At 41.0% G+C, this 17,482-nt stretch overlaps 1 protein-coding gene across 3 annotated transcripts in view; it reads left to right on the forward strand.

The window, feature by feature from the left end:
* The window catches only part of Slc12a6 (solute carrier family 12 member 6), a 91,965-nt gene that overhangs the window by 59,505 nt on the left and 14,978 nt on the right, over positions 1-17,482 (forward strand). For all 3 annotated transcript variants that reach the window (XM_036183123.1, XM_036183124.1, XM_036183125.1), the window contains 11 exons: positions 391-522; positions 1,920-2,066; positions 3,196-3,250; positions 3,714-3,844; positions 4,842-5,083; positions 7,780-7,994; positions 10,042-10,200; positions 10,336-10,434; positions 10,695-10,752; positions 15,264-15,438; positions 15,682-15,800. In XM_036183123.1, the coding sequence (XP_036039016.1) occupies positions 391-522; positions 1,920-2,066; positions 3,196-3,250; positions 3,714-3,844; positions 4,842-5,083; positions 7,780-7,994; positions 10,042-10,200; positions 10,336-10,434; positions 10,695-10,752; positions 15,264-15,438; positions 15,682-15,800 (1,532 nt within the window). The remainder of the gene's footprint in view (positions 1-390; positions 523-1,919; positions 2,067-3,195; positions 3,251-3,713; positions 3,845-4,841; positions 5,084-7,779; positions 7,995-10,041; positions 10,201-10,335; positions 10,435-10,694; positions 10,753-15,263; positions 15,439-15,681; positions 15,801-17,482) is intronic.

Below are 17,482 nucleotides of genomic sequence, written 5' to 3' on the forward strand. Positions count from 1 at the left end.
GGAGGGTCGGGAGGATTGTGGGAAGGCAGAGGAGGAGGGGAACAGATTAGAACAAAAGTATAATTGCACATGTGTGTGAAAAAACCTTAATGAAGCCCAGTACTTTGTATCCTACCTTAACTTACTGCCCTAATTAAGTGTAGTCTTTTTTACCATCTCACTACTGGGGATTAGACCCAGGACCTCAGGCATGTAGACAACCACTCTCACTGAGCTGTACTCTCAGGTCTGTATAATCTTTCAAATGTCAGAAATAAGTGTCTCACCGAAGAATTTCCTTAAAATATTTACCTGTGAAATACTTTCTCATTTATTTTGCTGTTTCCTGGTAGAAAGTTTATTTTGTTGCTGAATTTCAGTATCCTTCATAAACTATTTGTGATTTTATAGGAAGAAATGGACACCAGACCAAAGGTGTCTTCTCTACTCAACCGCATGGCCAACTATACCAACCTGACACAGGGAGCAAAGGAGCATGAAGAGGCGGAGAACATCACTGAAGGGAAGAAGAAGCCTACCAAGGTGAGGCCTCAGAACACAGGACCATGATGAAGGCATGCCCAGGGCATCAGTCTGTGTTAAGAAACTATGTATTAAATGCTTGATGTACACATTACCATTCTGAGCATTGGCCTCGTGGCCCAGACAGAATTACCCGTACCCTAGCTTCACATGGGAAGCCATCCCTAAGCTTGTGAAGGTCTGTTAAAGCATCTTCAGTGTCAAGTAAAGCTTGACCAAAAACTTGTGCAGGGTTAAAAGGAGTGAGACCAGTGAGCGCCTGCTGGCAGATGGATGGAGAAAGCTGCCTGACATGTAATATGAAACCATCCAAGGGAGGAAGTTAGCCATGTTAGCAGGAGGAGGGTAGCATGTCATTGGGGAGGAGTATCTCCACCCAGCCTCTGGTGCCATCTGCCTGGGTACAAAGGGCTTTTTTGGGTTTGTTTTTGAGATGGTGTATCCTCGGACTCAGGGTCCTCCTGCCTCAGCGACCCAGGTACTAGAATCGTAAGCATCCGCCAGGATAATGATACCCAGTGGTTGTGAGACTTTTTACTATACTGCTCTTCCTACCATAAGATTAGGCCAGTACACAGTTAGTTCAGCTCTTCGCAGAGGGCCAAATGGTCCTCAAGTTTGTACTTTCCCCATCTCCTTCATTTACCAGCTATATGAAGGATTTGCACCTAATTCTTAAGAGTTTCCTTCAGGGGGCTGGAGAGACGGCTCAGAGGTTAAGAGCACTGGCTGCTCTTCTGGAGGACCCAGGTTCAATTCCCAGCAACCACATGGTGGCTCACAACCACCTGTAATAAGATCTGGTACCCTCATCTGTCATACAGGCAGAACACTGAGTATAGAATAAATAAATACATCTTTAAAAAAAGAAAAAAAAAAGATTTTCCACAAATTGTTGTTGTGTTTTTATTTTTATTTTTATTTTATTTTTTTAAAGATTTATTTATTTATTATGTATACAATGTTCTGTCTACATGTATGCCTGCACGCCAGAAGAGGGCACCAGATCTCATTACAGATGGGTGTGAGCCACCATGTAGTTGCTGGGAATTGAACTCAGGACCTCTGGAAGAACAGCCAGTGTTGTTAACCTCTGAGCCAGATCTCCAGACCTGTCATTGTGTTTTTAAATGAGAATAAAATTTTAACAACCTTGAAGAATAGACATTTTTAGATTGTTGATTGGTCCATGGCTTAGGAATAATAAAAATGTAGAAACTTATCTAAACTACACATGTATTACAGATAATGGAAATATAGTGGTGGACTTTACTAAGAGACCTATGAAGATATTATTTAAACTTCCTACCTGTGCTTTGAGATTAATGTGGCAAATCTAAACATCTTTTATGGCTAACGATATAATTTTTCCTTGTGTCTTACATTTTTATTTCCAGAGCCCCCAAATGGGTACTTTCATGGGTGTCTACCTCCCATGTCTACAAAATATTTTTGGAGTGATCCTCTTTCTGCGTCTCACCTGGGTGGTGGGCACAGCCGGAGTCCTTCAGGCCTTTGCAATTGTCCTTATCTGCTGCTGCTGTGTAAGTCCTCCTGCACTGGTCTCTAGAGCTGGTATGGGGCATTTCCCTGCTGAGAGTACATAAGCACTTGACCTCCTGGGGAGCAAGAACAGAAGATACCTGAAGACCCGCTCCCAACAGGAGAGAGAATGCTGATCTTAAAATCTAAAGGATTTTCATTCAGCACCCATTATCCATTTCTTCCTACGTAGTAAATGGTGTCCTAGATTTTTGGAAATAACAAAATGCAGGTCTTCAAATAATTCAAAATCTAGATAATTCGGGCTTGAAAACACTGATGTTGTAACAGAAAAACATTAGAAAATGTATGCACTATTCTAAAATGTACTGAAAAAAAAATTGATAGTGCCTGGGAAGGGTGAGGTGAATCTGGATTTGGTTTGGTTCACTTTGAATTCTCCTTTCTTATGCCTTCCCCATAAATTACTCAGGTTTTTCCTGCTCTTCTCTCCCACTCAGCCCATTCCAATTCTCCTTTAATTTAAACTGCTCATTTTTGTATATCCCACCCCTGTCCATCAATCTACTGGCCCCTTTGTTTTGGTAACCATTAAGTCCTCCGCATGTATCATGCTCAGCTGCACACTACCCTACAGGTTAAGCAGACCTAGCCTATGTCATTAATAACTTAATGGCAATGGCTTCCTCACTCTGGTTTCTCAAGCTTGAAACTTCAAGGCTGTATTTGACTCCTTGGTTGCCGTTCACCATGGCCAATCTGTTCTCTCTGAGATACTTCATATGCAGCCTCTCCTTCATATCCCCACTGTCAACACTGTAGATTTTTATCTCTCACTTGTACCACAGCAGCCTACTAGCTACTCACTGTGCCTCCAGCTGTGCCCTCATTGAAGACCTTTATGTACTTTGTTACCAGATGACATTTTAAATTTGTTCTAGAGGTTCTCTTTCTTACTGCATCTTGGCTTTGTAGCTAGTGTGTAGTTAGAGTCTAGCCAACTTTCCAGTGTTTCCCCCTAACTATTCCTTTTGAATATGTTACACAGCAACTCTTCATAAGAGTGGGTAGAGTTAAATGTTTGTAAATGCGCTGAAGTCCACACACAGGAAGGTAGTACAGGATTGTCAGCTCTGCCCAGTAACAAAATTCTTGTTTCTCTCTCTACAGACAATGTTGACTGCCATCTCCATGAGTGCCATTGCCACTAATGGAGTGGTGCCAGGTCAGTAGTCCAAGCTTGAATCGCAGGGATTATTAGCAATTCCTCGCTGTTTCTATGCTGTAAAGCTGGAGGTATAAGCTCCAAAGAAACTTCATGTGTTTATTCTGTTGTTCACAGTGTACTGTATCAGTGTCGCCTCTAAAGTGAGAGAGACAAAGAAACAAAATGCTGTTTGGCTTAAGGATGTTATCTTTGAAATCTCATTATTTTTAGACAACGGTGCTTTAATTTCAGCCACATTCTTCACTTATAAAATATATTTTATTAGAATATTCTATTCCTGTAGGAAATATTCTAATTTTTCCTAATAATTGGGTACATCATATTCCCATTAGCAAATCTACTTTGTTACAGAGTTTCCCAAACATCTTTTGTGCATATTTTTGAATTCTGTTTATGACTTGTTTACAGTCCTCTTAGTGATACCCTCATTTTATTGTTCGTATCTATTTTTGTCTTGTAGCTGGGGGCTCATACTTCATGATTTCCCGGGCCCTGGGCCCAGAGTTTGGTGGGGCTGTTGGCCTCTGCTTTTATCTTGGCACCACATTTGCAGCCGCCATGTATATTCTTGGTGCCATTGAAATTTTCCTGGTAAGTAATGAATTAATTGTGATCTATAATCTAGAAGTTCTGTGGGTTTGTTTTCTTAGATATTAAAGTTTCTGAAATCAGGTGTGCAGCCAATCAGATGATGGTTGCTGTGACTGTGTTCTTACCATGACTCTGAGGCAGAAAGGTTGAGGTGTCCTTTGCCTGCCTGTCCTTTTCCCTCTATCTGATTGTCCCCAACTGTCACCTTAGCCAGGGAGTTCATATTGAGGTAGAAAAGACTTAACGCCAATGTGGAAAAGTAAACAAAGCTCATTTGTTTATATCGTACACATAGGTGTTCTAGTGTGTTGCATGTATGTGTGTAGAGGCCAGAAATAAACCAGGTCTTCAGGAGATGGAGTCTTTCACTAGGACCAGGGGCTCTTCACCTGGGGGTCCTCATGTCTTCACCTTCCCAGTGCTAATGTCACAAGTACACCCCACCATGCCTAGCTTTTTACTTAGTCAAGGGAATCAAACTCAAGCATGGATTCTTGTGCAGCAAAGCCCTTCACTGGCTGAGCTGTATCCCCAACCTCTTAAACTTTATCCCAATGTTAGAGTTTTTATTTCTCTACTCATTCTATAAATATTTTCTATAGCCTTTCAATAAAATCATTTTTTCTTTTTCCCATTTGGAAATGTAGATGTTCAAATTAGCAATTAGAAAACAAAAATAATCCATGATATAACATTTCTATAGACATTCTAGAGCCAAATAAAAATTTGCAGCCCAGTGTGGTACATAACTTTAATCCTAGTACTTGGGAGACAAAGGCAGATAGGTCTCTTTGAGTTCCAGGCCAACTAGGGCTACAAAATGAGACTCTTTCTAAAAACGAATGAAAGAAGAAAGGATAAACAATGTTTTAATCATTTTTTGTTCCAGTTTTCCTTTCCTTCATAAAAGTAAAAGTAACACAAGCTGTTACAGCCCCTCTACTTGATTGTTTTCAAATGACATCATTTCTTCTTTGCTCCTTTTTCTTTGTAACAGGTGTATATTGTCCCCCGAGCTGCCATCTTTCGCAGTGATGATGCACTCAAGGAATCAGCAGCCATGCTAAATAACATGCGTGTCTATGGCACCGCCTTCTTGGTCCTCATGGTCTTGGTGGTGTTCATCGGCGTACGCTATGTGAATAAGTTTGCCTCACTTTTCCTGGCCTGTGTAATTGTGTCCATTTTGGCTATCTACGCTGGTGCCATCAAGTCTTCCTTTGCTCCACCACACTTCCCGTACGTGCCTATCTCTTCACCTGGTCACCGTTGGGTAGTAAGTGACAGGATCTGGTGATGTGAACATTTCCATCAGAATTCCATGGAGTGATTTCCTGTTGGCCCAGTTTCCCAGCAGGAAACCTCCTGATGAACTGTCCTGTTGACCCTTCCTCACTTCTGAAGTGTAGACCAAGCAGCTGTAGCCATAGTTAAGGCATCCCTATTAGGTGCTCTCTTCTGTATATGTGAACCATCTGTGAAGGACTTTGTAGTCCATAGTCACTACCAGCAACATTTATAAGGCATTTAAATGTTTAGTTGCTTTTAAAAATAAAAACCAATTCAAAAGAATTCTAGAGTAGCAGCCTGGAGAGAGGACTCTGTAGCTAAGAGCACTGGATGATTTTCCAGAGGACCTCAGTTCAATTCCCAGCACCCACATAGTGGCTCACAACTGTCTGTAACTCTAGTTCCAGGGGATCTGGTGCCCTCTTGAGGCTTCTACAGGCTTCAGGCACACAACTAATGCACAGACATCCATATAGACAGAAACTCCCACACATTAAATAAGTATTTTTTGAAAAGAATTACCATAAGTGCTAAGAAGAGTTATTAGTATAAAATAAAGGGAAATGCATGGCATGGCATGGCATGTGTATGTGGAGGAGGACATCACATGCCGTAAACAGTGCAGTAGTGGACTGATGGATTTGTGCAGAGCCTTCACTCACAGACTCCCCTGTTTTCCCTTTGATTTGTGACACCAAGGCTGGTTGGTACTCAGTTATTTATAATCTTGTTACAGAGTTGCTTTTGAAGTCCTCTGGTTCAGCTGGGGGTCAAATTTCTTGGTACTATGCTGATTTAAACAGGTTATAGAAAAATCAAATGTTTTTCATGATTGAAAAAAAACTCAGTGAAGATGAATGACTTTCTCCAAAGTCAGCTAATGATAGGGCAAGGACATGAACTTTGATTTCTTAACTGCTCTTTGGTATTGCTTCTATGTGATGCCAGTAATAGATTCTATCATAAACTTTCATTTTGCTTACTTTAGGGGCCATAAAATAATTAAAGTTCCTTTTCAGAGTTATAAAAGTTTTAGATGCAACATTTTAGCTATATCTCAACTCAGGAAATTCCATTTTGCTTCAGGTTCCCCTTTGGGGCTTCTCCACTTCTATTTGGTTGGAAAAAATATCACAGTGCATGTTATTTTGTCTTTAAAAATTCCTGCATAATATGTTAAAAAAAAAACTGAGAAGAGCCGTGAAACAAAACTAGGGATTGTTAAGAGTTGTTGAAGCCAAGTAATCGAATGCGGTTCATTATGTATGTATGAACACACTCTGCAGATTCTGAACCTTGTTTTGTTGGACCTCAGAAATATTTTACTATGGCTCCATTACTCACTCCTTGTTTATGTCTCAGGGTAGAAGAAAAAATAAATCTGCAGCTAATATTTGTATTATCCTTAAATTTCCTCCCTACCACTGGGTCTAGGCTTAAGGACAAAACGATTTTCTCTTGGGCCATAGAGGGATGTGCTTGTTAAATCTAGTCAAGCTGTCCTACAACAGAAGGCTCAGCAAAACAGGTGGTTCCAAAGGCTCTTAGGATGTAAGGCCCCGTCTCCTTTCATTTCCGACCTTCTTTCTTTCCCTCCATCTTCCCCCCTCCCTCTGCCTAGAAAGAAAACAAACGAAAATGTGAGCATTGGGACTTTGTTTGTTTGTTTGTTTTTGTTTTAATTTTATTTTACAATTTAATTTAATTTCCGTATTTTAAAAGTAAGAGCAGAAATGCTCCGGGGTTTTGTTGTTGCTGCTGGTTGTGGCGGGTGTTCGCCTGTGTGGAAACTACTAGAAGTATCCAGTGTCGTCCTCTGTGGCTCTCTGTCTTATTCCCTGAGGCTCCCTAGGTAAACTTGAAGCTCACCATTGTTTGCATTGTTTATCTAGATTGGCAGGCCAGCGAATCCCAGCCTTTCGGTCTGGCCTCCTCACCTGCCCCCATACCCAGTGCTGAGATTGCAGGAATGCAGGACCACACCTGGCTTTTTGCCTGTGTATTGGAGATCTGAACTTAGGACCTCATGCTTCCACAGCCAGCATTTCTGTGAACACTACTGAGCCCCTCCAGGATCCTTTTTGTCCTGAAAGTGGATACATCACCAAATATGTTTGGAAGATAATTGAGCGTAGTTTCTTTGTACAGTCCTTGTGTTTGAATACCACCTGCCATTTGTATGACCTTGACTTTGGTCAGATTATTGAATCTCTGTGTATCTCAGTACCTCCACCACATAAGATAAATGTTAAAATATTGTGAGACCGGGGCTGGAGAGATGGCTCAGAGGTTAAGAGCATTGACTGTTCTTCCAGAGGTCCTGAGTTCAATTTCCAGCACCACATGGTGGCTCACAACCATCTATGAAGAGACCTGATGCCCTCTTCTAGCCTGCAAGCATACAAACAGACAGAATACTGTATATGTAATAAATAAAATAAATCTTTAAAAAAATATTATGAGACCTGTGAGGACTATATTGGCAGAAAAGGCTCATCATGTGATTCACAGTGCTGGTCAGTGTCACCCGTCCTTTCCTACCCATGGCAGTAGAATCTGAGATATGAGGTCTTTTTTTCCCTTTACTAATCTGCTTTTCCTCTTTAAAATTTAGATCTTTCTCTTCCCTGTTTGCTTTGCTTTAGGGTCTGCATGCTGGGCAACCGCACGCTTTCATCAAGACACCTTGACATTTGCTCTAAGACAAAGGATGTTAACAACATGACAGTGCCATCAAAGCTATGGGGATTCTTCTGTAACTCAAGTCAGTTTTTTAATGCCACCTGTGATGAGTACTTTGTTCACAACAATGTCACCTCAATCCAAGGCATTCCTGGGCTGGCTAGTGGTATCATTACTGGTAAGTTAGAGTTTAATTAGACTCATTTTGTTGTGTGTTATTTCTTCCTTAGGACAGTGGGGAAAATAGGCTTTCCCATGTTAGATGCTTTTTTGTCCCTTTTTAAAATTACAAAATATGAATTACGTATAACAAGTTTATTATTGTATTTTGTACACGTATATTTGATCATATCGACACATACCCCCTATTCTCTCATTTGTTTAGGATTGCTCGTAGGTTCGTGGGTGACATGTTTATTGTAGCATGGGCCCCTTACAGTGGCTTCAGGGCTGAAGCAAAACGTCTCACTGGAGCTCCCACATCAACAATTAGCTGGGTATAGCGCCTCAGGCATGGGTGGGTCTTGCCAGTGCCCTCGTCCTCAAATGACAGGATATTGATAGAGCCAACCTTGTGAAGATCTTGTGCAGGGAATCAGAGCCGCTGAGTTGAAGCAAGCAAGGGCCACTTCAGAAGTCAGCACTCTTCATCACTCCCTCTCTTTCACAGATTTTCCGTTCTTCCAGCCTGCTTTCCCACGATATTCCCTGAGCCTTGAAGAGAGGGATATAGATATTTTTATGACTAAACATTCAAAGGTGGTCAGGCAATGGTGGCACACGCCTTTAATCCCAGCACTCAGGAGGCAGAGCCAGGCGGATCTCTGTGAGTTCGAGGCCAGCCTGGGCTACCAAGTGAGTTCCAGGAAAGGCGCAAAGCTACACAGAGAAACCCTGTCTCGAAAAACAAATAACAAACAAAAAAAAAAAATTCAAAGGTCAGTTATTCTTATCACTGACCAGTCGTTAATGAAGCTCCACAGTTACCACTGCCTACTGTAAAAAGAAATTCCCTGACCAAAGCTGATGGCAGCACTAACGTATCGAAGGCATTTTGACAAGCACAGCATGTCCATTTAGCAAACACAGGCAGTAGCTTCCCCACTAGGGCCAATGACCTAGACCTAAATAGTGATGATTATGATTGCAGTGGTTAGGCTTGAACCCAAGGATTATGTCTGACAAGGACCACGTGCTCCACCGTTGAGCTCCATGCAGGGCACTAAGACTCTTCTGTTGGACATGGCATGAGTCTCCATGTATTCGTGGATAACTTTAAAACACAGAATCCTTGTGCCTCAGCCTCCTGAGTACTGGGAGGTTTGTTTATAGGCATGCACCACCACACCCAACATGTTTCTGCTTTTCTCTCGTGAAATTATCTGTTTTTAGAACTTCCTTGCAGAGTGCATCTTTTAAGGACAAAGGCGGACAAAAGACTTTTTAGCTTAGGGAGGATAACGCATTTTGTGAATATTTTTGTTTTGCAATGTCGAGCTAACACCAAACTTCTGGGCTTACGTAGTCCTCATGCTCCAGGCTCATGACAGGCTGAGACTACTGAGGGTCTGCCTTCGTGCCTGACTCTTGAAAAGTTGCCAGTGACCTTCTTGCGGTGACAGCTAAAATAACTGTTTTCATGTCGCCAGTCATACATGGTTTCCTTGCTCAACTAAATTTCTGAAATTCTTTGCTTAAATGACATCCACCTTAAATATTTTGTGCACAGATTTCCTCGCCCATTAAGCAAGTTCATGCTAAGAGGTTAAAAACTGCTTTGATATTAATTTTTTAAAAGTAGATTTTATATTTGATAATTAATTTTAAAAATAGGCTTTGGGGGCATTTAATTTTAGTCTGCTTAACTGTTACTAATTTATATTAGGAAAGTTAACATTTATTATGTAAAAGCATTTTATAAAATTATATTAGAACCAATGAGAAATAGCATTGCTTTTATTCTGGAATACTTACATGTGTTCATGTCGAAGAAACAATGGCTTTAAAAACTATCATAAGGGGCTGAGGTGGAGGTAGACACGATACTTGCTTGGCATTTAAAGGGTCTTAAGTCAGTCTGCAGTACAGTAATTATAACAATAACTAAAGGGGTCTCTGACTGAATGTTGTTTGGGTAAGTAATCATGTACTTACATTACTTCTATATTGCTTATGTCCTTATATCCTCTTTCCCCCTACCCACACCATCCCCAACCCCTTTGCAGAAAACCTTTGGAGTAATTATTTACCAAAGGGGGAGATCATTGAAAAGCCATCAGCCAAGTCATCCGATGTCTTGGGCAGCTTAAACCATGACTATGTCCTTGCTGACATCACCACCTCCTTCACTCTTCTGGTGGGGATCTTCTTTCCTTCTGTTACAGGTAAGAAGCCATCTGCCACAGTGAGCACATTTCCTCAGGAGGTCCAAGTTTGCCCCTAGTCTTCAGTGTCAGTGTGAATGAACATCAAAGTGCCCAGAAAGCCAAGAAGTTAACTTGGTGTTTCCCCTTACCTAGGTATCATGGCTGGGTCAAACAGATCCGGAGATCTGAAAGATGCTCAGAAGTCCATTCCTATCGGAACCGTGCTTGCCATCCTGACCACATCCTTCGTGTGTATCCTCTGAGTCATGGTCATGGGATCATGCAGTAGAGCTAAGATGATCAGTATTTTTATCTAATAATAATAATAATGCCATCTCTTACTACTGCCTCACTTGTCAGAGAGTTGCCCTGCTCCATAAGCACCATTAAACAAGGATTTTATAGGATTAGTGAATTCAGCAACTCACTGTATGGTAAAAGAATCATCCTGAGTGTAGTTGCTGTATAAAGGTAAAGGATAACAACAGTTTCCTTGACTCTCATCATAACAGACTTAAGCAATGTTGTCCTTTTTGGTGCATGTATTGAAGGAGTTGTTCTCAGAGACAAGTAAGTATAACAACCATGTGCCTGTCTGCCATGACCTCTGGTCACTCAGCATAGTGTCAACACCAGCATAGTCTCAAACCAGGTGTCAGTCATAACTAATAAAATAGAAAGTGGATGTATGGAACTAAAATGTATGTGTATATACATATACACACAGAGATATACATTTGTCTCATATATATATGAAAGTCATATCTATATATCTAAATATGAGAGATACAGTCAAAGAATAGTGTGTGGTGTGTGTGTGTGTGTGTGTGTGTGTGTGTGTGTGTGTGTGTGTGTGTGTATCAAACGGACAGACAGGAATATATATCACTGAGCTTATGTGGCACATACAATACTCTAGGTTTGATCCCAGCAATACAAAAAAAAGTTTAAAAAAAGAGATTAAAATATATGTGCATAATTTAGCCTATGACAAGGTAAAGTATTTAGTGATTTTTTTTTTCTTTTGTAATGTTCCTTAAGATTACCTCAAATTTATGGGATTAAGCAGTCCTCCTGCCTCAGGCAGTAAATAATTAAGGACCAAACTATTATATAAGACATAACTAATATAGCTGTGGTGATATTTTATTTGTGCTTTAATAAAGCTTGCCTGGAGATCAGGGGGGAAAGGCCAGCCATTATAAGTAAACAAAAAAAGTCAGGCAGCAGTAGCACATGCCCTTAATCCAATCTCTTATCAGGCAGGGTCTCCGTGTGTGTGTGTGTGTGTGTGTGTGTGTGTGTGTTCAAGGCCATACTAGGGAACAGAGCCAAGTGTGGTGACACATGCCTTTAATCTTAGTACCAACCATAGAGACCTAGAGGGGTCTGTACAGACAGACAGTGACAAGGAAATGAGGTAGCTGAGCTAAGAAAACCAATGTGAGGGCAGAACAGCAAGGCAATAAAGGAGTGGGTAAGACAGGAAGTAACTCTCACTGGAAGCTGCAGAGTTGGTGAGGTAAGGTTGACTGGTGGCTTTCCCTGTTTCCCTGATCTAAGGCTTTCACTCCTATATTTGGCTCCGTGTTTTTTATTTAATACGATCATTTAGAAATTTGTCTACATATAGCTTTTCCCCCAGAAAAGCTATGAAGTTGTCTAATACTAAGTACTTTTCTAAACACGAAGAACTGCTTAGAATACTGTACGAAAGTAGAACAGGACAAGCAGAAGTGCGTAGCAACCCCAGCATCCACTCGACAAGAGAGAGGCATCTGTCCACTCACACTTGGCATTCTAAATGCAAGTGGAACAGTGATTTCCTTCATGAAGACTACTTAGCATTTACCATTTCTTTTCTCTCAGATATGTTTTGTGAGATGTTTGTGGACAGATCTGTCTCTGAAACTTGCTAATTCTTACTTAGTTAGGATTTGCTATTGCTGTGAGGAGACACCATGATCACAGCAACTCTTATAAAGAAAACATTTAAATTGAGGGGGCTTGCTTACAGTTCAGTGGTTCAATGCATCATGGTGGGGAGCATGGCGGCATGCAGGCAGACGTGGTGCTGGAGCTGAGAGTCCTACATCTTGACTCAGAGACAACAGGAAGTCCACTGAATGTCACACTGAGTGAAGCTTGAGTGGCATACTTCCAACGGAAGGTGTGGCCCAGATTAAAGGTGTGCCCTCCAGCCTCAAGGTCTGGATTAAAGATGTGTGTCATCTAGCCTCCTCCAACAAGACCATACTTCCTCCAACAAGGCCATACTTCCTAATAGTGCCACTCCCTATGAGCCAAATACATTCAAACCACCACACTTACATTTTCCATATCTTGGTTAATATCCTCACCCGCACTTCCTGTCACAGGAATCTAGGTACTGTCTTACCTTAGGTATTTTCCTTTGTTTTTAACCCCCCTCCTAGTCTTTTCTAAGGCCTGTGAATTCTATTTACTTTGCACTGTTCAGTGATCCCATCACTCTGTACTGGGCTTCAGTTTGTTTTCTCTTTTTAATTACATAATAATCTCCCTTCTTCCATACTGCCACCACAATGCTCTTTCTCTGTACCTTTGTCTGTGTTGTTTCCTTTGCTTCAGTTGGTTATTCCTCCTGGGAAGACTCACTGCATCCTCCTTAAGACTAAACTCTACTGTAGTTTTCCTTTTTTAACCCCAAAAGTGGAATCACTCCTCCTTTTGTCTGTTGACTATATTTGAACATACTGCGGGGCTGCACTTACCACACTGGATTGCAGCTACTTATTTTCATATTACGTTCCCTTGATTGCACTCTAGAATTCCTGTAAGCAGGAATCCTAGCACAAGGTAGTATAAATACTGTTGAAGAAAATAGGTACCGAAGTGTACATGCGTGTGTGGGTACAAGGCATAGTGTATCACCAAACTGTTTTATTGGAAGGGAACAGTGGTGAATTTATACATATATAAAATTATTCAGTTCTAGTTTGAAAACGCTGGCCACTGTCTCCTAATGTTGCACATGTCAGTATGCCTTGACAGTTTCACTTCTGGGTATATTCAGCAGAAACGTTTGTGTATATGCATTAAGAATCATAGTGACGGCCAGGCGGTGGTGGCGCATGCCTTTAATCCCAGCACTCAGGAGGCAGAGGCAGGCAGATCTTTGTGAGTTCAAGGCCAGCCTGGTCTACCGAGCGAGATCCAGGAAAGGTGCAAAGCTACACAGAGAAACCCTGTCTTGAAAAACCAAACCAAAAAAAAAAGGCTGGAGAGATGGCTAGCATGTTAAGAGCACTGACTGCTCTTCCAGAGGTCCTGAGTTCAATTCCCAGCAACCACATGGTGGCTCACAACCATCTGTAATGAGATCTGGCGCCCTCTTCTGTATACATAATAAATAAATAAATAAATAAATAAATAAATAAATAAATAAATCTTTTAAAAAAAGAGAATCATAGTGACAATATTTTTAAATGACTCAAATCAAAAAGAATCCAAATATCCATTAGAAGTAGAATGTCTAAATTATGTATTAATGCAGTTGTAAGCCATAAAACTATGAAAGTAAATGAAGGACACTAAAACTTTGCAATTCTGAGAATTCAAACACAAAATGTATGTATGTGTCTCGGAATATTAACAGCATATGTAAATTTCTTACTCCTATTCCCAAACACTAGACTTTATTTCCCTCAAGCACTCACTGTTATGAGTTTTAATACTATGCTGTTTTACCTATTTATTTTCTTTCTGGAGGTGTGTGTGTGTGTGTGTGTGTGTGTGTGTGTGTGTGTGTGTGTGTGTGTATGCGCGCGCCTATCATTCTCAACCTTATTTCCTTGGACAGGATCCCTCACTTAATCTGAAGCTAGAGTGCAGTCATCCTGCCCCTGCCCTACAGAGCTCTGGAGTTACAGATGCATGCGCATCTGCGCCCAGCATTTTAGATGGGTTCTGAGAATTGGAACTCAGGTGTTCATCATTGCACAGCAAGTGCTCCCACCCTGAGACATCTCCTCAGACTCTGTATTAGTTTTATATAAATAAAACACATCAGTGATCTTAAAATGTTTTAATATATTAATTTTTGCAGTTACTTGCTCTTAGGACTCTGTCTCAAGGAAAATATCTTGTGTGTCAATGTATATATGTTCATAAAGATACTAATTATAGTATTTCATATAATAATATCAATAGTAGAATAGCGGGTAATGTAAAAATGTTATAAATAAATGGAAACATACAAAGTATGTGTAATGCTAACTAACAAGTTAAGCTTATGGGCCTCTTGAGGCTGGAGACATGGCTCAGTAGTTAAGAGCACTGGCTGCTTTTACAAAGGATCCATGTTCAGTTCCTGGCACCTACATGGCTGCTCACAACTGTCTGTAACTTCAGCTCTAGGAGTTTTGACATCCTCTTCTAGCCTCTCCAGGCATCAGGTACATACATGGTACACAGACATGCATGCAGACAAAATAAAAATTAATGAATATTTTTAAACTATTGTGGACTTCCTCCCTGCTTTTTTTTTTTTATATATATGTTTTTCTGTACTTTTCCAATTTCTACCCTAAAGCAGATTCACTGCCAGTTAGAGAAATCAGTAAGTGAAGCTCGGCTTGTTTTATAACTGTACTGTACTTTTTTTTTTCTTAATACAGATTATTAATTTTTCCCCTCCAAGGTGCTGTTAAGGGTTGAATCCAGGGCCTCAGAAATATGCTAAGCAAATGATATGTTGTAACAGCTGTACCCTCGGCCCAGTAACTTCTTTTTGAGACAGGGTCTTACTGTGCATCCTGAGCAGGTCTTGAAGTCAAAATGTAGCCTTAACTGGCCCCAAACTCGTAATCCTCTTGCCCCGGCCTCCTGAGAGCTGAGGTTACAGGTATGTGTCATAATACCTGCTGCTAGTGCCCTTTTATGAAAACTGTGTCCCTTTACATTTTTTAGTATTCATGCTGACCTCAGTTTGCATCTGTAAAAATTATAAGCCAGGAAAATTCACTAGTGATTGTCATCTTAAGTTTTCAATCTAAAGTTATTTTCAGATTAAATTTCTTCACTGTTTATTTCTTTCCTAGATTTGGGGATGCTGTAAAAGGTAATTTGGTTGTAGGCACCTTATCTTGGCCATCCCCATGGGTGATTGTTATTGGCTCCTTCTTTTCAACCTGTGGGGCTGGACTTCAGAGCCTCACAGGTGCACCCAGGCTGCTACAGGCTATTGCCAAGGATAACATCATACCATTCCTTAGGGTGAGTGACGCTTTGTTGTGTGCTCTCTTCTTTTTTTCTAGGTTTTATGAAAAATATTGTCTTTTTCCGCCTAAGAATTGGGAGATCATAATGTTGAAACATGTAGAGTTTTAGTACAAGGCCCTCAAAATCCTTTGTATGTGTTTATATATGATTGCTGTGAAGTTGTTCTTATTTTCTGCTATCTGTAACTGGCACATTGTGTCACTGCCCTGGGTCTGATGTTTTTCCTCATGTGTACAGGTTTTTGGTCACAGCAAAGCCAATGGGGAACCTACCTGGGCCTTACTTCTAACTGCTGCCATAGCGGAGCTAGGCATTCTCATTGCCTCCTTGGATCTCGTGGCCCCAATTCTTTCCATGTAAGAGCCATTTACTCTCTTCAACTGTGGCTTCTTGTTTTTTGTTTTTTTGTTTTGTTTTTTAAGATAGGGTTTCTCTGTGTAGCTTTGCACCTTCCCTGGAACTCGCTTTGGAGACCAGGCTGGCCTCAAACTGTGGTTTCTTAATGATATATAACATGATTTCCATTAGTCATATAAAAGTAGTGATAATAACAGACTTGACCAAGCACAGACTTCACTTCCTTTAAAAATTATTCCTGAGATGGGGCTGGAGAAATGGCTAAGTGGTTAACAGCATGTACTGGGTCTTCCAGAGGAACTAAGCACCCATGCCAGGGGGTTCACAACCCCTTATAAATGTAGCTCCAGGGAACCTGACACCCCTCTCACCTCTGTGGGAGCTCATGAACACACACACACACACACACACACACACACACACACACACTTAAACCCTTAAAAGAATACTAGGTGGGCGGTGGTGGCTTACACCTTTAATCCCAGCACTTGGGAGGCAGGGGCAGGCAAATCTCCGTGAGTTCAAGGCCAGCCTGGTCTACAGAGTGAGTTCCTGGACAGCCAGAGCTACACAGTGAAACCCTGTCTCGAAAAGAGAAAGAAAGAGAATACTTCTGAGAAGTTTTATGTAAGGGTGACTTTTATAAATGACTGATTTTATGGGAGGGGGTTCACCTATATAACTTCTAAAGTTACTTGTGTCTGTCTCCTTTTCCTCCTGTTCCTTCTATTTTTTTAAAGTACTGGCATTTGAACCCAGGGTCTTGTATGCACCAGGCATGGTCTCTATGAAATGCATCTCTCTATGAAGTACATCCTCCAGCCCCTGCCTTTATTCTATGAATCACTAGCAATTGATTTCACTGTTGGCATCTGTTCATTTACCTGTGACATTCTAACGACTTGCTGCCCAGCTGACACTGTAATAAGCTGGGAATATAAAGATGTATAAGGCACGTAGTCTCAAGGAACTGATGGTAGATAAGGAAACCAAGAATTCCCACACACATTGCAATGAATGGAGAATGGTAAAGGGAATGTCTGGGGCCACCAAACATGGCGGCGCCTGAATGGAGAGAGTTCCTGGAGAAGTGACAAGGAGGGTGTTTCTTAGCCTGCAGTTACAGGGATTCAGTGCCCCCTTCTGGCCTCTGCAGTCACTAAGCACACAGAGTGCTGCAAAACACCATACACATAAAAATAAATGAATCTTTACTTAGGATGGTGGTGGACACCTCTGAATTCCAGCTCAGGAGGCAGAGACAGAAAGATCTTTGTGAGTTTGAGGCCAGTCTAGTCTATATATCTAGACAGTGAGTTCCAGGACAGCTAAGGTTGCATAAAAGAGACTCTGTCTCAAAAAAATAAAAGGTGGTGTGTGTTTTGGGGAGGACTAGAAGAGGACAGTATTGAGCTGGAAATGGAAAGAAAAAAAAAAAAAAGAAGTGAAATCCTGAACTTGGGTGAAAGTCTAAAAAAGAAGACAAAGAGGTTTGAAGAGTTTGAAACAGGCAGAATCATAGTACTTGATAGGTAAATTTGGGGGAGAATTAATGGAAGCAGAAATATGAATCAGTCCCTGAACATCTTGGTAAAGAATGGTTGTGCCAGGCTGGAGAAATGCTTCAGTGGTTAAGAGCACCGACTGCTCTTCCAAAGGACCTGGTTACAATTCCTAGCAC

This window comes from Onychomys torridus, chromosome 4 (genome assembly GCF_903995425.1).
Source record: "Onychomys torridus chromosome 4, mOncTor1.1, whole genome shotgun sequence".
Classification (NCBI taxonomy): Eukaryota; Metazoa; Chordata; class Mammalia; order Rodentia; family Cricetidae; genus Onychomys; species Onychomys torridus.